Raw genomic sequence first — 26,197 nt, forward strand, 5'->3', positions numbered from 1 at the left:
CTACAATGCCCAAACAGTAGAAAAACCCCACAAATGACCCCATTTCGGAAAGTAGACACCCTAAGGTATTCGCTGATGGGCATAGTGAGTTTATAGAACTTTTTATTTTTTGTCACAAGTTAGCGGAAAATGATGATGATTTTATTTATTTTTTTCTTACAAAGTCTCATATTCCACTAACTTGTGACAAAAAATAAAAAATTCTAGGAACTCGCCATGCCCCTCACAGAATACCTTGGGGTGTCTTCTTTCCAAAATAGGGTCACTTGTGGCGTAGTTATACTGCCCTGGCAATTTAGGGGCCCAAATGTGTGAGAAGAACTGTGCAATCAAAATGTGTAAAAAATGACCGGTGAAATCCGAAAGGTGCACTTTGGAATATGTGCCCCTTTGCCCACCTTGGCAGCAAAAAAGTGTCACACATCTGGTATCGCCGTACTCAGGAGAAGTTGGGGAATGTGTTTTGGGGTGTCATTTTACATATACCCATGCTGGGTGAGAGAAATATCTTGGCAAAAGACAACTTTTCCCATTTTTTTTATACAAAGTTGGCATTTGACCAAGATATTTTTCTCACCCAGCATGGGTATATGTAAAATGACACCCCAAAACACATTCCCCAACTTCTCCTGAGTACGGCGATACCAGATCTGTGACACTTTTTTGCAGCCTAGGGGCGCAAAGCAGCCCAAATTCCTTTTAGGAGGGCATTTTTAGACATTTGGATCCCAGGCTTCTTCTCACGCTTTAGGGCCCCTAAAAAGCCAGGGCAGTATAAATACCCCACATGTGACCCCACTTTGGAAAGAAGACACCCCAAGGTATCCAATGAGGGGCCTGGCAAGTTCATTGAAATTTTTTTTTTTCCGCATAAGTTAGCGGAAATTGATTTTTTTTTTTTTTTTCTCACAAAGTCTCACTTTCCGCTAACTTAGGACAAAAATTTAAATCTTTCATGGACTCAATATGCCCCTCAGCAAATACCTTGGGGTATCTTCTTTCCAAAATGGGGTCAGTTGTGGGGTGTTTGTACTGCCCTGGCATTTGAGGGTCTCCGCAATCATTACATGTATGGCCAGCATTAGGAGTTTCTGCTATTCTCCTTATATTGAGCAAAAGGGTAATGAGATTATTTTTTCCGTTCAGCCTCTGGGCTGAAAGAAAAAAATGAACGGCACAGATTTCTTCATTCGCATCGATCAATGTGGATGAAAAAATCTCTGCCAAAAAAAAAAATGGAGGGGAAAGGCGTCTGCCAGGACATAGGAGCTCCGCCCTACATCCATACCCACTTAGCTTGTATGCCCTGGCAAACCAGATTTCTCCATTCACATCAATCGATGTGGATGAATAAATCATTGCCGGGATTTTTATTATTTTTTTTATATATATATATATATATATATATATATACACAAAGTGTTTGCCAAAGCATAGGAACGCCGCCTCCTCCTCAGCTCGTATGCCTTGGCAAACATATCTGTTACTGCAGAGGAGAAAATCCCATCTTGCAGCGCCGCATACACCGACTTGCGTGTAATCTGACAGCAGCGCAATGCTTCTGTCAGAATGCACATCGGTGCTGCAGCTAGTAGATCGGTTGGTCCACCTGGAAGGTAAAAAAAAAAAAAAACAGGCCGCAACGCAATAATTTTATTAACTTTGCAACAGAACATATAAACTTTAACTTTTTTAACTGAACATTAACCTTTTTGCTTACTGGTGTGTTTTTTTTTTTTGTTTTTTTTTTTACCTTTATAGAACAAACCTCTCCTTCCCCATGGGTCAATGTGCAAAGCGCAAATCGCCCAAAGATGTGGCGAAGTGCGTTATGCACTTTGTCCCATGTGAAAGGAGACGTTTGCAGCAGCTGTGAGTGAATGGGCCCTAATAGCCCTGTGTGCCTGTCCTGGTGAGATGATCCCTATGCTAATAGTGTACCTGTGAGTGGTACTTCCGGAAACACTCTCCAAAGCATAGGGCAGGGTGGTCAGGACAGAAATAGCGGGTGTCACGCCGTATTCCACTCCTGCTACAGACACGACATCTTTTTCGGGGTGACGGTTGGGTTGAGGTACCAGGAACGACATTGGGGAAATGTCGCTCGTGTAGACGGCTAACTACACTGGTGGATGGGGCCACGGAACCTCCTGGGTACAGGAGGTTCTCGATGATCTCTTCCTGAAATTTGAGGAAGGATCCAGTTCTCCCAGCCTTACTGTAGAGAACAAAACTATTATACAGAGCCAATTGAATTAAATATACAGACACCTTCTTATACCAGCGTCTGGTTCTGCGGGAAACTAAATACGGAGACAACATCTGGTCATTGAAGTCCACCCCTCCCATGTGGAGGTTATAGTCGTGGACTGAGAGGGGCTTTTCAATGACACGGGTTGCTCGCTCAATTTGTATTGTCGTGTCTGCGTGAATGGAGGAGAGCATGTAAACGTCACGCTTGTCTCTCCATTTCACCGCGAGCAGTTCTTTGTTACACAGTGCGGCCCTCTGCCCCCTTGCAAGACGGGTGGTAACGAGCCGTTGGGGGAAGCCCGTGCGACTAGTTCGCGCGGTACCACAGGCGCCAATCCGTTCTAGAAACAAATGCCTAAAGAGGGCCACACTTGTGTAAAAATTGTCCACATAAAGATGGTACCCCTTGCCGAATAAGGGTGACACCAAGTCCCAGACTGTCTTCCCACTGCTCCCCAGGTAGTCAGGGCAACCGACCGGCTCCAGGGTCTGATCTTTTCCCTCATAGATCCGAAATTTGTGGGTATAGCCTGTGGCCCTTTCACAGAGCTTATACAATTTGAACCCATACCGGGCGCGCTTGCTTGGGATGTATTGTTTGAAGCCAAGGCGCCCGGTAAAATGTATCAGGGACTCGTCTACGCAGATGTTTTGCTCTGGGGTATACAAATCTGCAAATTTCTGGTTGAAATGGTCTGAGGGGCCGAATTTTGTGGAGCCGGTCAAAAGCAGGGTGGCCCCTGGGACGGGAGGCGGTGTTGTCACTAAAGTGCAGGAAACGCAGGATGGTCTCAAATCGTGTCCTGGACATAGCAGCAGAGAACATGGGCATGTGATGAATCGGGTTCGTGGACCAATATGACCGCAATTCATGCTTTTTTGTCAGGCCCATGTTGAGGAGGAGGCCCAGAAAAGTTTTAATTTCGGAAACTTGGACTGGTTTCCACCGGAAAGGCTGGGCATAAAAGCTTCCCAGGTTAGCGGTGATAAATTGTGTGGCATACCTGTTTGTTTCGGCCACAACTATGTCTAAGAGCTCCGCAGTCAAGAACAGCTCAAAAAATCCCAGGGCCGAACCGATCTGAGCTGTCTCAACCCGAACTCCAGACTGGGCAGTGAAAGGGAAAACTACGGGTGCGGCTGAAGTTGGGGACTGCCAATCAGGGTTTGCCAGCACCTCTGGGATTCTAGGGGCTCTACGGGCACGTCTTTGCGGTGGCTGCGACGGGGTCACTACTGCACGTGCCACCGTACCTGCTTCAACTGCCCTTCTGGTGCTCGCCACTTCACCATGTTCTACGGCAGTGCTGGTACTAGGTCCAGGGTGGGCTGCGCTGCTGGTGTATGCCTCACCACGTAATCCGACAGCACCAGCCCCACTCTGCTGCTCTTGAAGCGGATCCTGCGCAACCTGTGGTCTAGCGACACGGGGCCGGGTACGCCTGGTGGTATCAGGGACCTCAGCCTCCTCGTCCGAACTTTGGGTCAGAGAGCCACTGCTTTCTACAGGTTCGTATTCTGACCCGCTGGATTCATCAGATGAGGGTTCCCACTCCTCATCCGACTGGGTCAGAAGCCTGTAGGCCTCTTCAGAAGAATACCCCCTGTTTGACATTTTGGGCAACTAAATTTAGGGGTATTCCCTGAGACTACCCAAGAAAAAAAAAAAGCAAGCCTGTCTTACAAAGGGGAGGCTAGCGAAGTACCGGAGGCCGCTGCGGTTGATTAAAAAATATCAAAACTGATTTTTTTATCGCCGCAGTGCGTGTAAAGTGATTGTGCAGTGATCAAAAAAAAAAATTTTTGTCACTGCGGCGGGGCGGGTGTGGGCGAACGCACGTGTGGGCGACCGATCAGGCCTGATCGGGCAAACACTGTGTTTTGGGTGGAGGGCGAACTAAAGTGACACTAGTACTATTATAGATCTGACCGTGATCAGTTTTGATCACTTCCAGATACTATAAAAGTACAAATGCTGATTAGCGATACGCTAATCAGCGAATAACGGACTGCGGTGCGGTGGGCTGGGCGCTAACTGATCGCTAACTACCTAACCAAGGGACCTAAACTATACCTAAAACCTAACGGTCAATACCAGTGGAAAAAAAAAGTGACAGTTTACACTGATCACTTTTTTCCTTTCACTAGTGATTGACAAAGGGGTGATCAAAGGGTTAATTGGGGGTTCAGGGGGGTGATCATGGGGCTATAGTGTGTAGTGTTGGTGTACTCACTGTGAAGCCTGCTCCTCTGCTGGATCCAACCGACGAAAAGAACCAGCAGAGGAGCAGGCAGCCATATAACAGATCATATTTACAAATATGATCTGATATATGGCTCTGTGATTGGCTTTTTTTGAAAATCATCAGCTTGCCAGCCGCGATCATTGGCTGGCAAGCTGATGACGAAATGGTCCTCTTCGAAATGCCGGCGCGAACTGCGCATGCGCGGGCCGCATAGCGCGTCATCTTGCGTCTCGCGAGATGACGCGTATATGCGTCGTTGTGCGCAGCGCTGCCGCCTCCGGACCGCATATCTGCGTTAGGCGGTCCGGAGGCGGTTAACTTGGATTTTGTTGAGAGACTAGTTTTTTCTCTTAAGCCATATATCATGAACTGCATTCAGGTAAAGGGGCTATTGCAGTGATGGCTAACCTCCGGCACTCCAGGTGGAACTACAACTCCCAGCATGCTCCATTAATTTCTGTGGAGTTCTGAGAACAGCAAAGCAAGTACGTAGTTTTACCACAGCTTGAGCCGGACGTTAGCCATCACAAGACTATTCACTAGCGTGAAAAGTAAATATCCCCTGTTAGAATCACAGGGGGTCTGACCAGTGGGATCCTGAGTCTCCTCTCTGTATGATACATTGGTGCACGTCGGTCTAGTGATCTATGCACAAATTCTATTGGACTGACGGAGCGATGTGTAAAAGTAAATGGAGTGGTAGACAGACATGCGCAGTACAGTTAAAGGGTTTTTTCTTCATTTGAGACAATGGCAGCATATCGCTAGGATATGCTCCCATTGTCTGATTGTTGTGGGTCCCCCAACTCCTAAACAAAGCCCCTGAAGTGGTTGTGGGTGCACTGGCGCACGCACAGCTGCCCTCCAGTCTTTTCTATAGGGCAGCCGAAAAAAGCCGAGCACTGGCTCAGCTATTTCTGTTGGCCCCGTAGAAGTGAATGGCAGCAGTGGCTGGTCATGTGTGGTGTGCTCCCATTCACTTCTATGGGGAGAGGGATTGGTGGTGGCCGGACTAGAGTCCTCCAGCCACTACTTTGGCCCGCTCCATTCTCAATATAAGTGCAGGTCCCACCGCTGGCGGTATCTGACAATGGGGGTATATCCTTTTGATATGCCCCAATTGTCTCAGATGAGACAACCCCTTTAAGGCCCTATTATACCTGAAGATAATCGTTCAGATTAGGCTGGGTTCACATCATTTTCCCTCATTTGTTTAACCCCTCCCCGACCAGCGCCGTAATAGTATGGCGCAGCGGGACGTGACTTTCCACCCAAGCGCCATACTATTACGGCCCGCTGATCGGGCGGGTGCAGGAGCTGCGTCAGCCCGATCAGCTGCAGGGGACCGGCTGTTCCCGTTAGCCGAACCCCTGCTGCATGCGTCGGCATTGGTGAAAACACTGATACCGGCGTATTAACCCCTTCTATGCCGCGGTCAGCGCTGACCGCAACATAGAAGGCGTTTGCTGCGGGTGAGGGAGCCCATCGGGTCCCCGCGCTGCTGTGGCGGGGACCTGATGGGTGACGAGGCAGCCCGATGCCGTGCAGAGGCTGCCCAATGCCTTGCACGGCATCTGGACCTGCCTTCTACAGGTGCCGAGGAGATTCAGGCTAGTCTCCTAGGCAACCTGTTAGTGTATTTCTCTGTGTAATACACTAACAGGCAATGCATTACAATACAGATGTATTGTAATGCATTGCAGAGGGGATCAGACCCCCAGAAGTCAGAAATAAAGTAAAAAAAATAAACGCCCCTTTTCCCCTGATTTTATAATAATAAACTCACATTAGGTATCGCCGCGTCCGTAACAACCGGCTCTATAAATATATCACATGATCCACCCTGTCCGATAAACACCATAAAATAAAACTGTCAAAGCCATTTTTGTCACCTTCATCACAAAAAGTGCAACACCAAGCGATCAAAAAGGCGTATGCCCGTCATCCTCATACCGCAAAAAGAGACCCTACCTAAGGCAGTCTGTAAAAAATTATAAAACTTATGGCTCTCGGACTATGGAGACACTTGGGGTTTAAAAAATGCTATTATTGTGTAAAACTTAAATAAGAAAAAGTATACATATTAGGTATTGCCATGTCCGTAACTATCTGCTCTATAAAAATATCACATGATCTAACCCCTCAGGTGAACGCTGGAAAAATAAATGAAAACTGTGCCAAAATTACACATTTTTTGGTTGCCTTGCCCCATAAACTGTAATAATAATGTACCCAAAAATAGTACCAATAAAAACGTCAACTCCTCCTGCAAAAAATGAGCCCCTGCACAAGACGATCAGCAGAAAAATGAAAAGGAAAAAAAAAAAAAAAAGCGTTCAGAAAATGGAGACACAAAACATATATATATATATTTTTTTTTTCAAAATCCTTTTTTTATGTAAAACTGAAACAAACAAAAAAAGTAGACATATTTGATATCACCACGCCCATAACAACCTGCTGTATAAAAATAGCACATGATCTAACCTGTCAGATGAATGTTGTAAAAAATAAAAACAGTGCCAAAACAGCTATTTTTTGGTTACCTTGCCTCACAGAAAACGTAATATAGAGCAATTAAAAATCATATGTACCCCAAAATAGTACCAATAAAACTAGCACCTTATCCCCTAGTTTCTAAAATGGGGTCACTTTTGGGAGTTTCTACTGTAAGGGTGCATCAGGGAGGCTTCAATTGGGACATGGTGTCTAAAAACCAGTTCAGCAAAATCTGTCTTCCAAAAAGCATACAGCGCTTCTTTTCTTCTGCGCCCTGCCATGTGCCCTTACATCAGTTTACGACCACATGAGGGGTGTTTCTGTAAACCTTAGAATCGGGGTAAAAAATGTTGAGTTTTGTTTGGCTGTTAACCCTTGATGTGTTAAAGATAAAAATGGAAATTCTGCCCAAAAAAGTGACATTTTTAAATTTCATCTCTATTTTCCTTTAATTCTTGTGGAACACCTAAAGGGTTAAAAAAAAGTTTGTAGAATCAGTTTTGAGTAACTTGAGGGGTGTAGTTTTTACAATGGGGTCATTTATGGGGGGTTTCCACTATGTAAGCCCTTCAAAGTGACCTCAGACTTGAACTGGTCCTTAAAAAGTGGGTTTTGGAGGTTTTCTTAAAAAGGTTAAGAATTGCTAAAAAAATTAAATGACATTTCCAAAATAATGCCAATATAACGTAGACATATGGGGAATGTTAAGTAATAAATATTTTATGATGTATCACTTTCTGTTTTAAATGCAGAGAAATTGAAACTTTGAAAATTGCAAATTTAGCAAAAACCTCTGATTGGCTTAGATAAGTAAACTTGTTCCAAAGTTATTACCACATAAAGTGACATGTTGGATTTGCAAAAAAAATGGCCTGGGCAGGAAGGTGAAAACTGGCCCGGGGTAGAAAGGGTTAATTCACACAAAAAAAGTATTCGTTAAATGGATGCCTCAGAGTTCAATTATAAATTAAAAAAAATAAATTATATTATATTTTTTTATGATACACGGCTACTGCGATGTCGCAGAGTGCGGTCGGTGGTTGTATAAACGGAAAGGGAGGAGGGGCTGGGTGCCGGGATCTGGATTAGGAATGACAGCTTGGACTGGTGCAGTCCCTGTATTCTAATGCACCGGCCCCGCTCACATCTTATCTAACTTGTAGGCATTGTTAAAATATAATAATCATGTGTAATCCAGCTGTATTACTTACAGCTAAGTTCCGTAGCAGGGGGAGGAGGCAGGCCAGGCGGCGCGTCACTCACTACGTCATGCACCTGCGCCGCCCACGTTATGAATAAAGCAGGTGGCACGGGCGCGTGATGTAGTGAGTGACGCGTCGCCTGCCTCATCTCTGCTACAGAATTTAGCTGTAAGTAAACAGCTGGATTACACATGGTTATTATATCTTAACAATGCAGGTTAGATAACATTATACAACAGTGAGCGGGGCCAGTGCTTTAGAATTCAGGGACTGCACCGCTCCCCCCTGTCATTCCTAATCCAGATGCCGGCCCCCAGCCCCTGTATTGGGGGTCATTCACACTGCAGGGACACTTTTATGGGGGGTATCTGTGGATGGCACACAGCATAAGATGCTATATATGTGTCATCCGCAGGTTGCCCGCATGGCAGTGTCATCCGCAGGTTGCCCGCATGGCAGTGTCATCCGCAGGTTGCCCGCATGGCAGTGTCATCCGCAGGTTGCCCGCATGGCAGTGTCATCCGCAGGTTGCCCGCATGGCAGTGTCATCCGCAGGTTGCCCGCATGGCAGTGTCATCCGCAGGTTGCCCGCATGGCAGTGTCATCCGCAGGTTGCCCGCATGGCAGTGTCATCCGCAGGTTGCCATTAGTTGAAAACCCACCAAAAGCACACAAATTTTTATTTTTTTTCTTATTTTCCTCCTCAAAAACCTAGGTGCGTCTTATGGGGCGAAAAATACAGTATACTTTTTAAAAATATATATATAATTTATTATTTTTTACCGGACTCTGCAGAATATAAAAACATGGTCTGCTGCATTTTTTTTATTTTTTTTGCATATGTCAAACGGAGGCATAAAACGTGATGTGAACCCAGCCTTATCGCTAACAAGCGTTTGTATGAACACTCGTAAGTGATGATCTGGCAGTGTAATACTGCTGCCGATTACCAGATGAACGAGCAAACGCTCGTTCATCAGGTAATCAGAATCTCAAAAATCCTCGTTTGGCATCAGGTCATGCCGTGTAATCAAGATCTGCTGCCGGCAAACAGTAATTAAGTAGGGTGGTGAGCTGTGACATTAGCGATCACTGCTCCCCATTCTAAGGAGGAGATCGTTGCATTTATTAGCAGTGGTCTCCTCCACTATCGAGCATATGATTGCAGAGAAGGAACACTTTCTCCTGCTCATTTTAATTTTTATCGATCTACGGAAATCTGCCAAGAAGTGACAGTTATTTAATCCTTGTCTGTCTCTGGTCGCCGGTCAGGGTCCATAAAGATTTTCCTTTTTTATTATTCTCTTGACCCTCCGTTTTTTTTTTGTTTGTTTTTTTAATATATTTATCTTTTTTTAATTCACAGGATTATTACAAAATTATCAAGACCCCAATGGACATGGGCACCATTAAGAGACGTCTGGAGAACTATTATTACATCAATGCCCAGGAATGTATCCAGGATTTTAACACCATGTTTACAAACTGCTACATCTATAACAAGGTAAGTCTCGGCCTGCGTGTGCTAGGTATTTTATTGACCGACATGCTGCACCTCACTGTGTGGAAATTGTGTTGGTTCATGTAGTTGTGGGGGTCCTAAAGTGCAGCAATGGAATCCATCTGAGGGGTTTGCAGGTGTTTGCATATTTTCAGAGTAGCGGTGGCACATGTGCACGGTCACGGTTCTAGTAAGTACTGATTCCCCCAAAAATGGCATTTCTGGAGCACCTTTTCTTAGAACGTGGACATATCCAGAGTGGTGACCTTTCGGAAATTTGGTCCCGTCTGGGTGCTGGTGCCGAGACCCCTATCCAGCAGCAGAAACACTCACCAGAGGGCAGTACATGTCCGGCTTTTGTCGTCTCTTCTGTGATGGAGAGCACAATGTAGAGATTCATAGACTTCTCTCAGGTTCTTGCACCACATTCTCAGGTGAGCACTTGTGCCCCTTTGTTTTAGCCGTCAGTGGGGTCTCGGCATCCAGACCCTTCAACGATCCAAACTGTTTTACCATACCATATCAGAAGTGTTATAAACCTTTTGTTACTGTTTAATGTGTGAGATGCATTGGTTCTATCACAAAAGCACGAAGCAGTGGGTCATTGGAAATTATATTTTACTGGGGCAGACTGACCGTGAAACTTACAGGGTCTCATCTCTTATCTGGCCTTACGTGTGTCCGATACAAAGCATGAAGGGGGACATCAGTCTGGCTTCCTAGATGATAATCAATCTGTGTCCACTAGAGTCCTGCGGTAATTTTGGGACCCTTTAGCATAGGATGTCATTTGTTGGTGGTGTGTGCTGAAGATTACAGCTCGGGTCTGATGGAGGTCCGGTCGTGTAGCTGTCAGTGTGGGTCACAGTTTAACAAGAATTTGTGGAAAATGTAGTGCAGCCTTTTATCTCCATACTAATTGCTATTAGCGAGTGCACAGCAAGCGCGGTAAAGGACGGGTAATTACCCACCATCTAATTTTCATGTCTCATAAACTCACTTAGACCTGTTTCAAACAAAGAGATCAGTACATTTTTAGAGATTGGATGGAAACTGGATGTTCCCCCAGGTTGCTCTAATCCCCCACCACCTTAAATGTGATAATATATTAAAAGAACTCGCAACTTAGACGCCTGCTGTGTTCAGCTCTGTAGCTCCAGGCCTCTCCCCAGGCTGCAGCGGTTATAGCCGCTGCAGCCAGTCCCTGACCTCAGAAGTGAGAACCAGTGCTGCAGGACTGGAAATTGCAGGGGGACGTGTTATGTTTTATTTTATTTTATCACGCTTGAGGTCTCTGGATGGTTTTCTTATAAATTAGACGACCCCTTTATTTCTTACAGCTGTTTCTCCGTGCAGAAAAATTATAAAAGAAATCATCTGCTTGGTGCAAAATGTTTAGGTTTTGCAGTGATTATAACTTTTAAGTCCCATTAATAATCTCCTTTCCGTCCAGCCTGGTGATGATATAGTTTTGATGGCTGAAGCCCTGGAGAAACTCTTCTTGCAGAAGATTTCTGAAATGCCCCAGGAAGAGTCTGAGTTACCAGTTGTCCAGAGCAAAGGGCGCGGCCGTGGACGGAGGGAACCAGGTGAGAAAGTGTGAGCTTTAAAGGCTGTGGCACCTTTGCATGAATTGTAATTGGTTTTAATTAAATGGTCTCAACAAGTATGTTTTCTGCAGCTTGAGATCTGTCAGAAACGCTGTGTGATGTTTTGGGGTGGATTCACACGTCTGGGCTCTGACATCTGAATCCGCCCTGACATCACTAACATCTTTAACGTAATCCTAATGAGTGACACATATTTATACGAGTTGTGAGGACATGCAGATCTTTAATTGTCTTGCTTGCCTTCAAGATACGGCAGTCACCCCAATGAGAACCAGGGTCCCGTCAATAAACCAGGGAGACAAATCCATCTCTAAAACGCCAGTCACATGTAAGTAGACCTGGCCTGGAGGAAGTTTCCCTCCTCGTTTTAGTCATTTAGCTTCTGTATTGTGCTTTGTATGCAAATTATTTGACTAGTAAACTCCTGGTTTATATTTTTAGCTGATTGTTCACAATAGGTAATTGTTTACTGTGACTATTAATACGGCTCAGGCATTAGGAGCACTTTAAAATATTATACTTTTTGCTTAAACGTTTATTGCACCTCCCTAACCACTTGTTCTTTCCTCAGCTGTCTCTAAGCCTGCAACCCCTCCCACTCCTGTGACCCAGGCACCTACCCCTCCGCAGACCCGTACCCCACCTGCCCGCACCCCAACCATCACGCAAGCGCCCCTTACGTTTTCACCTACAGTCACTCAGGACATGGTGGTGCCCACAACAATACCTGCTGCTCCACAGCCCGTGCAGAGTCTTACACCCATCATCCCAACTGCAACTCAGCCCGTAAAGGTGAGAAGAATGGTGAGTTCATTTAGGCCGATTATGAAGATGAATTATTTCTAGTCCAGCGTTCACTAGACCGCAGTGCAGGGTAAAGCCATTCATTATTAATCTCTGGTTAGTATGTTTAGCCAGCTAGAGTTTCACATAGTAGATGTCTTTTGTATCGAGTTCATTCTGCCACTGACAGTTTATTTGTCTCCCGCTATAGAAAGGGGTTAAAAGGAAAGCTGATACTACGACTCCCACCACCCATGATCCGCTCCATGAATCTTCACCACTTCCTAGTGACTCTAAGCCACCTAAGCCTGCACCGCGGCGGGAGATCAGTCGCCAGGCTCGGCCAGCAAAGAAGACTGAGGTGCCTGACTCCCAGCTTCCTGCACCACCTGTCTTACTCACTGCTGCAGCTCCAGCATCCATCCCAGTAAATAGCAGTACCAAGGTCTCTGAGCAACTAAGCTATTGTGCTGGACTTGTCCGGGAAATGTTTGCCAAGAAGCACACTGCCTATGCCTGGCCATTTTATAAACCAGTGGATGTGGAGGCTCTCGGACTACATGACTACTGCGAAATTATCAAGCATCCTATGGATCTGAGTACTATCAAGGTGCGGGAAGAGCCTGTGTACAACACCGACCATCAGTGTATATTTGTAGTAATTTGTGCTTGTACCTAAGAATCTAATATCTTTGCACTGTCCTAAACGTATGGCTGTGTAACAATAGGTGCACACGAGAAGTCACATTCTAGTTATGTAGCTAGTAAATTAGGCTACTTTCACATTTGTGGGATTGGTTCCGACTGGCTGTTCTGGGAGAGAACAGTCTGCTGGAATTCTCCGGATCCAGCACTGCCGGATTCAAATGGAATGCCCTCCGGCCCCATTAAATATTATGGAGTCCGGCAGAGATTCAGCTGTATTTCGGCAAGAATGCTGAGAATCTGCCAGACACAAACTGCTGCAAACCGTGGTTTGTGTCCGGCCAATTCCCAGATGTGAAAGTAGCCTTACTGGCATAACACAATGTATTTCAGATATAATACACAGACCCGATAAGTAACCACACTGCTTTGTGCCGTATTTATGATTATGCAAACTATTTATCCGGTTGTTCCCAGGTGAAAATGGATAATATGGAGTATCGGGAAGCCCAGGAATTTGCATCTGATGTGCGGCTTATGTTTTCTAACTGTTATAAGTATAACCCGCCGGACCATGAAGTGGTAGCCATGGCCCGAAAACTGCAGGTAAATTAGGCTTGGTAATCAGCAAGCAGAAACTAATTCTACAGCAATGTGTAACCAGTCTTGTGTGCATGGTGCATTGCATGAACAGAGCTCCTTAGTGAAGGATGTGTTAAGGAAATAGGGAGGTTATTAAATACAGTTTTTTTTTTTTTAAGAGAATGGAGAAAATTTGAATTTGTATTTTAATCCTTTTTCAGCATGCGTTGTCTCCAGAGCTAAACGGGCTCCAAAGCTGCCATGTGCCTGCTGTTTCACACAGCAGACACCCACGGCTAATGCCTGCAGATGTTTAACCTTTCAGATTCCATAGTCAGCTGTGACCACGTCATCTGAGGAGGCTGCGCTCTCTGGGCCAGAATGGCTTCTCCTTGTTGAGATCGGGGAAGCAATTTATTGGTTGTGTTAGGCCAGAGCCTGTGCAAGGCAACCAGACCTATCACAGGTATATTCTTTTGGAGGCCTGCAAATGGCAGTGCTCAATAGGAATATATTGAATTTCTCATTCATTACTGTATAAAAGCACAGTAGTGTATAGGAAAAACAATCTGATTGCCTGTTCAGGTCCCTTAGGAGGTCTTAAAAAATAAAAAAAAAGGTAAAATTTTTATAAATAAAAAGAAATCTGATTTAATATAATTACCCCAGGTTTAAAATTAGCAATAAAAATAAAGTTCATTTGCAAGATAAATTTGTCCCCCCAAAAATTAGTACTCGCACAGCTCCGTAGCTCGGAATATAAAAAAGTTATGGGGTCAGAATATAACAATGCAAAGAAAAAAGTGTTTCCCCCAGATTTCTTCCCTGGCATTAAACACAAAAGAAAAACTGTACAAATGTGGTATTGTTGTAATCCTACTGACCCGGAGAATAAAGGGAACAGCTCAGTTTTACTGCATAGGGAATGCCTTAAAAATTAAACCCATAAAACTATGGTGCAGTTAAGTTTTTCTCTATTTCCACCCCCCAGGTTTCCACTACATTGCATGCAATATTAAGTTATGGCTCTGGGAAGGCTTTAAGATGGAAAATTGCTATGTCCTTAAAGGGTTAAGCAGTTGACTCATGAACTATGAAAGAAATAGTGGCAGTAAAACTTGGCATGCTGTTATTTGCTGAAGTTTTTTCGTTTCTTTTTCTTGACAGGATGTATTTGAAATGAGATTTGCGAAAATGCCAGATGAACCTGAAGAAACGCCTGCACCTGCACCCTCACAAAGTCCAGGTCCTCCTGCACCCTCCATCAAAGGTCCTTCCCATATTTCTAGCGACAGCAGCAGTGACAGCTCTTCTGATAGTGAAAGTAGCTCTGATAGTGAAGAGGAGCGAGCGCAGAGGTTGGCGGAGCTTCAGGAGCAGGTGAGCACAGAAATGAGTCTTTGTAAATGGGACGTGGCCGGTAAGGCTACTTTCACACTTGCGGCAGAGTGATCCGGCAAAACGTATGCCAACTGATGGCATTTGTAAGACTGTATAGATAATGTTATCCAGCTCACCTGGTCGGCGTGTTATCACCCGTGTGCACTGAGTCAAGCCAGCACGTTCCTGGGCGTAGACAAAGTGAAATAGAATAAACGATTCCGGCACCTATTTTTCTTCCCTTAAAATCTTCCTCTTTATTCAATCACATCATATGCGGGACAGTATCACAAACAAGCTGTTTACGCGTTTCGGAGACCTTCTCCTTAGTGTTAGGACTAAGGAGAAGGTCTCCGAAACGCGTAAACAGCTTGTTTGTGATACTGTCCCGCATATGATGTGATTGAATAAAGAGGAAGATTTTATGGGAAGAAAAATAGGTGCCGGAATCGTTTATTCAATTTCACATTTGTAAGACCTATCAGGATCCTGATCCGTCTTACAAATACATTGAAATGCCGGATCCTTCTTTCCGGTGTCATCCAGTTTCGGCATTCATTTTTTTCACCTGTATGTTTTCATGCCGGTATTTTGAATGCCGGATACGGCACTAATACATTCCTACGGGAAAAAAATTCCGGATCCGGCATTCAGGCAAGTCTTCAGTTTTTGGGGCCAGAGAGAGAACCGTAGCATTCTGTGGTTTTATCTCCGTCCTGATCAGTCAAAAAAGACTGAACTGAAGACATCCTGATGCATCTTGAACAGATTGCTCTCCATTCATTTCCGGTATAGAGCCCCGGTGACGGAACTCTATACCGGAAAAGAAAACCGCTAGTGTGAAAGTACCCTTAGACAGTTGTGAGAGAGATGCAACTGGAAAGTGGAGCAGTTACTCCTGGCAGCCAGTCTACCAGATGTCTTTTTTATATTTTTTCCCCCCCAAGTTGAAAGCTGTTCATGAGCAGTTAGCGGCCCTCTCTCAGCCACAGCCAAACAAACCAAAGAAAAAGGAGCGTGAGAAGCGGAAAGAAAAGCACAAAAGAAAGGAAGAGGTTGAGGAGCCGCGTAAGAACCGAACCCGGGAACCTCCAGCTAAAAAACCCAAGAAAAGTGTTCAAGGGCCAGTGGGAACACCAAGGTACGTTAGTTACACTTGTATAGCTTGCCCTAGATTAATGACCGACCATTCGCTATGAAAGTTAACTTCGGACATAATTCTGACCCGTAGAAATGTATTCTAGATTTGTGTCACATGTAGGTGATGGCGATCAAGCGCCTCTGTTACCTTCTCTGTCAGACTGGAACTGATGACATGCCGTTCTTACTCAAGTGACCACTGCTGTCAATCTGTGGCCTCCTCAGTCGTGTGCGGGAACAGCATGTCATTGCATAAACTGAGACCTGTAATTGACAGAGCATGCATGTGTGGCAGGAATAGCTGTCGACCAGCAAGGAAAATATATGGCCAACTTAAAGGGAATCTCTAACCAGCGACCTTCCTATATCCACATAGCTGTGGGTTAAAATATTTTCTTTCATTGATCTGAGGCTCCGTTGCAGAAAATACTTTTTCTTAAATTAGCAATTTAGTGCAATGAGGGCATCACCATTGCTCTTGTTGCACCCAAGTTCCCCTCCTTTCTGTGGCCAGCCCCTCCCTTGCTGTTCTGTCTTTCCCTGTCAGAAGGGAAGGAGGGGCTATCCACAGAAAGCCAAGCTTGTGTGCAAGAAGAGTAATGGTGACACCCCCATTGCACCAAAGACCTAATCTGCACATTAAGAAAACGAATTATGATGCAGGAATGGAGCCTCAGATCCACAAAAGAAAAAAACATGTTTTAATCAGGTGAATTACAGTTATGTATCTCTGCAAACTGTTTGACAGTCTGGGTAATGCTTTTCTTCTCCTTTCCCCTGCATACACCTGTATTTTATTTTTCACTTTTTTAGTTGAAACTTTGCTTGCTTTGTGTTTTTGGCTAATGTTTTGCCTATTCCTTTTATCTTAGCATAAAAAAAGAAGCTCCCCTACCAGTGTCGCGCCCACCTCGTCCTGCACCCCCACCCGCCCCCTGCGAGTCTTCAGAAGAGGAAACGCAAAGGTGTCGACCTATGTCTTATGAGGAAAAGCGCCAGCTGAGCCTGGACATTAATAAACTTCCAGGGGAGAAGCTAGGCCGTGTTGTACACATTATTCAGTCCCGGGAACCATCCCTTAAAAACTCAAACCCAGATGAGATTGAAATAGACTTTGAGACCCTTAAACCGTCCACTCTGCGAGAGCTGGAGAGATATGTCACCTCTTGCCTGAGAAAGAAGCGAAAGCCTCAAGGTGAGGGCTCAGCAGGAGTCGAGCATCCTGTGAAAATGTTTGCATCGTTACATTTCTTAGACACACCTCTCTTTCCTATTTCCCATAACTATTTTATTTTGTCTCCTTGGCTTGGATCCCAAATGATTTTGCTTTAGCAAAGATATCTGCTTTCTTCTCAGCTTCTTCATTGCTTCTTTAACACATATTACAACTGAGAAATTTGTAAAGGCGTCCTCCATATGTGACCCAGGACATCAGCCACAGTGGACGATGCTGTGTACTTCCTGCAATTGAGCTACTCTGAAACAGCTGATTGGTGGTAGTCAGACCCCCTCCCAGCTGATCTGATATTGATGGCCTGTCTTGAGGATAGGCCATCAATAGCAAAATCCTGGAATTACCCCTTTAAGTGGAACAGATCAGCTGGAGATTAACCCCTGTGTTCTGTGCAGGGATTCTACGAAACAATCCGTTTCAAGAGCACGCAGAAAATCCTGCAGACTGATAAGTGTGGTTCAGTTTTTAGAATTATTTTATGGATTTACTGTTTCTTAAAAATATGCTTTTGCTCAGGATCTTGCTTTTTGATCTCTGCCATTGCCATTTGTTACCTAGAGGTTAGTCTACTTTCACACTCGCGTTTGGTGCAGATCCGTTCAGATAATACAACCGTCTGCATCTGGGTCCGTTTGTGTTATTTTTAACACCATTGAAAGTCAGTGGAGGACGGATCCGTTTTCTATTATGTCATAGAAAACTGATCCGTCCTCATTGACTTACATTGTGTCAAGACGGATCCGTTTAGCTCAGTTTAGTCAGACGGACAAAGTGGGATGGAGACAGAACGGAGGCAAACTGAGCGGATCCTTTTACATTCAGAATGCATTGGGGCAAAACTGATCCGTTTTGGACCGCTAGTGAGATCCCTGAACGGATCTCACAAATGGAAAGCCAAAACGCCAGTGTGAAAGTAGCCTTAATAATAATACGTTTTCACAAGCAATGGTTTGGGAGGTTCTAACTTACCACCACCAGTTTGTGAATTGTATTCATTTATATGGCGACCACATATTCATTCCCCAGCGCTGTGCGGAGATCATCATTGCTCACATACATTCCTGTCCTGTTCGGAGCTCACAATCTAAATAACCTCCACTACTGAATTAATATTGGTCTGCATTTACATTTCTTTTAAAGGAGTAGTTTTCCTGAAGCCGCTGTTATCTTTCACAGATAAAATTGAGGCTCCCACATCTGTTTCCGGTAAAGGGAAAGGCTTCTCATCTTCCGAATCTGAAAGCTCTAGTGAGTCCAGCACTTCAGATAGTGAAGAATCTGACCCAGGTTAGAAGTAACTGTGCGCTGTGTGTATGTACAGGGCAACAAGTTAGCGGCTCGCAGAACTCCTACAACTTCAGGTGGTAATGAAACAAACATGACAATTTCTTTTATCTTTACAGAAATGGCTCCAAAACTGAAGAAAAAGAGTCACTCAGGGAGAGAGTCCAGAAAGGTAACCTTCACTATAGAGAAGGCTAAACCTGTCGGGCTGCAGCCCTTCAGTGCCTTTGGTCACTAGTCTTCCCTTTTGAAGATCTTCAGGGAATATTTCCTGCTAAATTAAGAACATGGAAACCATTGATGATCAGCTTAGGCTCTGATCACACCTGCGTTGTAACTTCCATTTATAATAACCGCTGCAAGGCTGCACTGGATTCAAACTGCTCCCAATAGACAGCGGTTTAGAATGGTCTCTATGGTGGTTCTTTTGAGACAGAAGGAAGGACTAGCCGAGGCAACAGTTTACTTCAGATTTTTCTGACGTGGTCAATGCCATTTTATTAATGACATATGTGATTTGACCTCCTTGAAGGGTGAATTCACACAGCATGCTGTTGCATTCTCCTGAATGGGATTTGTAGAAATCCATGCACCTGCATTGTGGTGCTTGGTATGGATTTTCATTTGCACAAATTTCGTCAACTAAGGCTACTTTCACACTAGCGTTCGATCAGATCCGTTCTGAACGGATCCGATCATAATAATGCAGACGGAGGCTCCGTTCAGGACGGATCCGTCTGCATTATTTTAGCATAAAACAGCCTAAGTGTGAAAATAGCCTCGTACGGATCCGTCCAGACTTTCAATGTAAAGTCAATGGGGGACGGATCCGCCTGAAGATTGAGCCATATTGTGGCATCTTCAAACGGATCCGTCCCCATTGACTTACATTGTAAGTCTGGACGGATCCGCACGCCTCCGCACGGCCAGGCGGACACCCGAACGCTGCAAGCAGCGTTCAGCTGTCTGCCTGTCCGTGTGGAGGCGAGCGGAGCGGAGGCTGAACGCCGCCAGACTGATGCAGTCTGAGCGGATCCACTCCATTCAGACTGCATCAGGGCTGGACGGCTGCGTTCGGGTCCGCTCGTGAGCCCCTTCAAACGGAACTCACGAGCGGACCGACGAACGCTAGTGTGAAAGTAGCCTTATGTGCAACCTGTCAGTTCAACCTTTTGTTTATAGGGACAGCTTGACGGTCTGTATTTATCATTTGAGAGGGCAGAGAAGCTGTTTGGTAGTGAATTTTGTGTTTACTAATTCTGGTCCACCCCTGTTTTTTACAGAATCATCATCAGTCCCACCCTCCTCAACAGTCTCTTGCCCCACCTTCCAATGCCATGAAGCCACCCTCCCCTACTCCACCACCTTCATATGTTCCTCCTCCAAGCTTGGACTCATCCCATCCAGCGCTTCATCATCCTCTCCATCCTGCTAGTGTTTTCGAAGCTGTTTCCGCTCACTATGGGCAGGCAGGTCTACACATCCCTACACCTGATCTTCCAGCACATCTAACAGGTGGTCAGCCGGAACGTGTATCTCCACCTCATCTCAACCAACATGCCCTCGTTAGTCCTCCAGGTAAATGGCATTTCGTTTTACCTTCTAAGGGTACGTTCACATCTACGGCAGCGCATCCAGCAGAGCTGCCTACTGGATCCCCTTAGACTAAAATGGAGTCTGGAGGTGATCCGGCTGCTTTCTCGTATAAATGCCAGCTTTTGGCCAGACGAAAAAAATAAATGCAGTATTGGGCATGCTGCAGGTGTGAACGTTCCCCAAGGTGACTATAACTGCCCAGTGTTGGTGTGTTTTAAACAGGACCTATGACCTCCTTACATGTCTTAGTAATACCTACTTTCTCAATTAAATAATTCTGGAGTAAGTTTTATTTTAGAACTGCATTGTGCCGTGCCTCTGTTATTCCTCCAAAATATTTATGTATAAATAAATTGACAGAAGTCGCCATTTCCTTTTGCTAAATGGGTGTGTCCCTACTGAGTCAGCACCGATTGGACAACCCCTAGTTGTCAGTTTAGTCGTAAACTACTAGGACAGTGATGGTGAACCTTTTAGAGACAGAGTGCCCAAACTGCAACCCAAATCCCACTTATTTGTTGTCAAGTGCCAGGCCAGCAATTTAACCTGAATACCAATATAGTATATCTTCCATGTACGTTATCAGTTAGCTGTAATAGCCTGCCTACATTCAATGCACTGCCTGTGCCATTCATAGTGCGCCCTGCGCTGGTGAAGGGCAGGAAAAATCCAAGGTATATTGGTACGCCATATACTTTTTCCAGGGTGCGGGTGCCCACAGAGAGGGCTCAGAGTGCCGCCTCTGGCACCTGTGCCATGGGATCGCTAACACTGTACTAGGAGGTGTAACTGCAGAACAGGACTGCCCTATGAACAGAGGGCTCAGAATTATTTCATGAATATACAGTGCTGTGAAACAAGTATTTGCTTCTTACCCAATCTCTTCTATTTTTGCTAATGTGTCACATATACATGTTTCAAATCACTAAACTAATTAATATAAGCTGGGCAACCCAAGTAAACACAAACTGCTGATTTAATTGATCAATGTATTTAACATAAAGATTAATTAAAGCCTTGTATCGCTTGTTATTGCCCCCCTAAACCTAATAACGGGATGTGTGTGTTTACAGTGAATTGAGAGGAGTCTTGAGCTACTTGCACATTTGTGGTAGCGGGTTCTGACGGGCTGTTCCTGCAGGGGGACAGCCTGCCGAATCCGTGCTAACGCTAGTTCACTGTGCTGCCGGAAGTCCGCTCCGGCCCTATTCACTATAATGGGGTAGGCCGGAGGTCTGGCTGCAGCACGACAAACAAGCCAAGAGTTCTTTTGTGACCTTCTGGATGAGTCATTGATGTGATCTTTAGTTAGGCCAGATACTCCTAGGAAAGTCCACCACCATTCTAAGTTACTCCATTGTGGGTGGTCCCTGTGGTTCTATAGCATTCCAGAGCCTCGGCAATGGCTGTAACCCTTTCCAGACTGGTATCTGGCTTCTGTATTTGAATCTCTTAATATAGCATTATAAGAGAAGTAGTTCGAGTGTGACAAATGTGCAAAAATAGAACTAATGTTTCTAGATAAGAATCTAACCAACTAGGTCTAAACATATTGCCTTGTGATGAGATGTTTAATAACTTTCATATTTTTTTTATTTACAGCTCTGCACAACGCCATGCCCCAGCAACCCTCTCGCCCCTCAAATCGTGCAGCTGCTCTGCCCCCAAAACCTGTCCGACGACCATCATCTTCGCCGCCTCCCCCACAACCGCATCACCAACCAGCCTCTCATTCCCACCACCACCACCATTCACAGCCCCCTCATATCCTTTTAGAAGATGATAGTCCACCGTCTCCTGTAAGTGGTCTCCCTCCCTCCCCTATTCAGCTTGGCCCTGCACAGATGACTCTTTACCTGCAGCAATTACAGAAATCACAGCAACCTCCCACTCAATCTCCCCTCCAGCCTCTGCTCCCTTCTGTCAAAGTGCAAAGTCAAGCGCCACTGAGTGCTCCTCCCCAGTCAGTGCGCCACTTGCCGAACCTGCCTTACCCGTCTCCATCCTCTTCCTCTGTAAGCACTGCCCCCCAACCACCTCCTGTATCCCATGTGCACCAGTTACAGACTCCCCCTGCAGGTTCTCAGCAGCAGCCACCAGGGCAGGCACCACCCCCATCCCAGCAACACCCAACTCTGCAAAGCCCTTTGGCTCCTCCACACCCACAGCTTGTGCAACACCAGCAGGCCAAGCAGCAGCAAGTGATCCAACACCATCACCCATCACCACGGCAGCAGAAACCAGAGCCGTACCCAGGAGGTGAGAAGGGCAGCAGTGTGCCTGGCATTTGGACAACATTGGGAATGGTTGAGTTAGGGCTCTTTCACACTTGCGTTGTTCTTTTCCGGCATAGAGTTCCGTCGTCGGGGCTCTATGCCGGAAAAATCCTGATCAGTTTTATCCTAATGCATTCTGAATGGCTAGAAATCCGTTCAGGATGCATCAGGATGTCTTCAGTTCAGGACCGGAACGTTTTTTGGCCGGAGAAAATACCGCAGCATGCTGCGCTTTTTGCTCTGGCCAAAAATCCTGAACACTTGCCGCAAGGCCGGATCCGGAATTAATGCCCATTAAAAGGCATCAATCCGGATCCGGCCTTAAGCTAAACGTCGTTTCGGCACATTACCAGATCCGACGTTTAGCTTTTTCTGAATGGTTACCATGGCTGCCAGGACGCTAAAGTCCTGGCAGCCATGGTAAAGTGTAGTGGGGAGCGGGGGAGCCGCACGGACTGTAAGTATACTGCTCCCCACTACTACTATGGCAACCAGGACTTTAATAGCGTCCTGGCTGCCATAGTAACACTGAACGCATTTTGAAGACTGATCCGTCTTCAAATGCTTTCAGTTCACTTGCGTTTTTCCGGATCCGGCGTGTAATTCCTGCAAATGGAGTACACGACGGATCCGGACAACGGAGGTGTGAAAGAGCCCTTAGATGAAGGGACAAGAGTGAAGCAGGCAATTTGTTCCAGTTGTGAATTACCTATTCTTTTCTATGTCTAGGTCACATGAGAGAGGCCCCTTCACCTCTTCTCCTCCATTCACCTCAGGTGGCTCCATTTGCAGGCATGGCACATCCACCTTCACCGCAGGCTGTACTGCCTAAGAAGCAGGTAAACTCCTGGATTGCCTTTCTGTTCTTATGTATTTGTGTACCTCATTTTCCACAGTTGAGTTTTAACCAAAGCTCGTTTTATTCTGTTTCTAATCCACTTGTGTATTCCTGCAGGAAATGAGAGGATCGTCAGTGTTGCAGCCTCAGCCGCTTGTGGTAAAAGAACAAAAGCGCCATTCACCCTCTCTGAGGCCTGAAGGCTTCTCTCCTGCCATGAGAAGTGAATCCCACAAACTTCCAGAGTCCCTCAAAGGTTCCATCCATGAGCAGCCACGTGAGTTGTACATTTTAGTTTCATCCGGCAGCAGCCACATAAACACATGCTTTTCAGATCGTCTCCATTCCTAAATGTTCTCCAGCCTTTACTACACATTTACAGACTCCCATTGTCTTTTTACTAAAAGGACAAAAAGACCTTGAGAAAGCAGAAAGGAAACTTGATAAAATCTGTTTGGTAGAATAGGCTTCTCCTCTTGTAAATCTCCCAGTCAGCAACTTGACATTAACTGAGGGATTCAAGGTTCATTTTTCCCAAGCCTCCAGTTGTAGAAGTAGGGGAATGCAAAATTGTGATCATGACCATGTAAGATTAGTTGATGCTCACTCTTTGTTGTATTAGCAGCATGTTTGCATGATGCAAAGTTTTTTTTTCACATTCAGGGCCAGAGATGAAACCCATTGATGTTAGCCGCCCTGTGCGACCTCCAGATCAGAACATCACCCCTCAAGTGGTACCTGAGAAAGAGAAGCAAAAGCAGGAACCTAAGACACCAGTGGCCCCCAAAAAGGTAATAATAAAACTTAATATTCGATTAACTTTCACAAAGTGACCAAACTACACATTTCTCACCAGCATGACCCATATGCCACAAAATGTTTCCGCATTTTTTCAAATGGAATGATACCTGAGGTAGGGACAAGTGCAGTATGCTGTCTCAAATTTATCCCCCCAACCCCCCATACAAAGTTCCCCAGTACCTCCTTCCCTCCCAGAGTGAGTTAAAACAAAAGCACAATACCGGCCTGTAGCCTGAGTTGCTGACTTCTCCACGCAGGTGAACAGGATTGGCGCGGGACCGCTCACATCACCACTTGCAACCCGACACAAGCTGCTGTTATATCATTCCTCAACGGCCTACATTGATCTACTGTCCCATAGGCCTTAGACATGGTGCCATTTAACTTTTATTTTATCTTCTGAATAAAATAAGCAGTACAGTAGTTGTTCACCCATAACCTACGCAGGTTATGGCTAACTACTAATATACTGCAATTTTTTTTCCAGAAGATAAAATAAAAGTTGGATGGTTTTTTAACCCCGTAAGGACCCTGGGATTTTCCATTTTTGCGTTTTCGTTTTTCATCCCCCGCCTTCCCATAGTCCTAACTTTTTTTATTTTTCCATTCACATAGCCCTATGAGGGCTTATTTTTTTGTGGGACAAGTTGTACTTTCTAATGGCACCATTTATGGTCGCATACCATGTAGTAGGGAGCGGGGGGAAATTCCAAATGGGATAAAATTGGGAAAAAACGCAATTCTGATAAATGTTTTTATAACTAATTTTTTACCCTGTACACTGAGGTAAAATTGACCTGTTAACTTCCTTCTCCAGGTCAGTACGGTTACAACAATACTACACTTGTATAATTTTTCTTGCGTTTTAATACTGGAAAAAAATTTAAACTTTTGAGGAAAAAAAAATGATTATAACCATATTCTAAGCCCTATAACTTTTTTGTAGTTATGTGTACAGGGCTGTGTGAGGGCTCATTTTTGCGGGACATTCTGTTCTTTTCAGTGATACCAATTTGAAGTGTGTGCAACTTTTTGATCACTTTTTTTATATATAAAAAAAAAATTATTGGGCAGTTGAAGTGACCAGAAATTTGCAGTTTTCCATTAATATTGTTATATTTTTATAGTATGGGTATTTTTGCACCCAGCGATGCCCATGAAGTTTATTTTCTTTTTATTTTAAGGAATTCGGACTCCCTGTCATTGCCCACTGATTCGGACTCTGTCATTACCCAGCGCAATCTTCCAAGTTTGCGTTCACGGTAGGCAGCAGTGTTTGTCGTATGCATTGCTCCCTTCCTTAGGCGGAGTATTTGTACTGTTACTGGATACAGTGCTTGCCTTAGACATTACCTCCTACAATAGGTGGACTAACGGCACTAGCACGGGCTTCAGTGCTGTCGGTAGGCGTTCCCCCTTCTGTAGGTTGCGGAATTGCATTTCCATGGGTTCAATACTTACCGTATGCATTAGCCTCTTCCATAGGTGGCGTTATGGCACAGTGTTTCCCGTATGCATTACCCCTCTTAGGTGGAGTAATTGCACTCTCACCGGGTATAGGACTCGCGATATGCATTCCTTACGTGGCATAATTTCTCTGCCATTGGATTCAGTTCCTGCAGTATGCATCACCCCTTTCCTTAGGCGGGGTGCTTTCACTTCCTCGGGATACAGTTCTTGCCGCATGCGTTTTTCCCCCTTTGGGGTGGAATTTATGTACTACCACCGAGGCGGTGCTCAACTTTGGCATTGTCAAACTCCATTGATAGGGTAATTCCAGTACCGCTGGATACGGTTCTGAAGGCTGCGCTACCCTCATCCTTAAGTGGAATATTGCAATACCACTGGAGGTTAGTTCTTCAGTCACATCGACCTCTCCATGCTTACTGTTATTTTACCCTTTCGTTAGTGATGGCTAACGGGTGGATAACTAAGCATCTTGAAATGCTAACGGGTGGATAACTAAGCATCTTGAAATGCTGCACCTCCACTGTGCCAGGGCTCTAGATGCCTTAGCTTCTTTTGGGCCCTGGACTATTCATCTGGTAACTATGGATGCCTACAGTGGATACGGTGGCTATTTCCCCGTTGTGGCCCCCTTTTTCTTGCCGGTATTGGTTTGGGGCTTGAATATGTCACCCTCTGTCCTCTCAGGGAGTTACCCGGCAACACTAGAGACCCACATCTCATTTGGTCATGGTATTTGTTCTTGAAGGTGAAGGGCGTACGCCATTGCACATAATATTGTGATTCCGCTCCAGCGAGACGAGGGTCGCACTGACTCTGTATTCTCTAGCTCCACTCCTCCTTATCTGGGAAAGTGGTTA

At 45.2% G+C, this 26,197-nt stretch overlaps 1 protein-coding gene across 4 annotated transcripts in view; it reads left to right on the forward strand.

Annotated features, from left to right (window-relative positions):
- Positions 1-26,197, forward strand: part of BRD4 (bromodomain containing 4) — a 73,848-nt gene that overhangs the window by 35,439 nt on the left and 12,212 nt on the right. For 3 of the 4 annotated variants that reach the window (XM_044279058.1, XM_044279059.1, XM_044279060.1), the window contains exons 3-18: positions 9,567-9,704; positions 11,155-11,290; positions 11,559-11,639; positions 11,883-12,115; positions 12,306-12,704; positions 13,217-13,345; positions 14,489-14,701; positions 15,649-15,842; positions 16,714-17,036; positions 18,252-18,362; positions 18,479-18,531; positions 19,643-19,937; positions 21,558-22,214; positions 22,961-23,070; positions 23,187-23,346; positions 23,733-23,860. In XM_044279058.1, coding sequence (XP_044134993.1) covers positions 9,567-9,704; positions 11,155-11,290; positions 11,559-11,639; positions 11,883-12,115; positions 12,306-12,704; positions 13,217-13,345; positions 14,489-14,701; positions 15,649-15,842; positions 16,714-17,036; positions 18,252-18,362; positions 18,479-18,531; positions 19,643-19,937; positions 21,558-22,214; positions 22,961-23,070; positions 23,187-23,346; positions 23,733-23,860 — 3,360 coding nt within the window. The remainder of the gene's footprint in view (positions 1-9,566; positions 9,705-11,154; positions 11,291-11,558; positions 11,640-11,882; positions 12,116-12,305; positions 12,705-13,216; positions 13,346-14,488; positions 14,702-15,648; positions 15,843-16,713; positions 17,037-18,251; positions 18,363-18,478; positions 18,532-19,642; positions 19,938-21,557; positions 22,215-22,960; positions 23,071-23,186; positions 23,347-23,732; positions 23,861-26,197) is intronic. The other variant, XM_044279061.1, reaches the window with a different exon arrangement.

Source organism: Bufo gargarizans, chromosome 2 (assembly GCF_014858855.1).
Source record: "Bufo gargarizans isolate SCDJY-AF-19 chromosome 2, ASM1485885v1, whole genome shotgun sequence".
Lineage (NCBI taxonomy): Eukaryota > Metazoa > Chordata > Amphibia > Anura > Bufonidae > Bufo > Bufo gargarizans.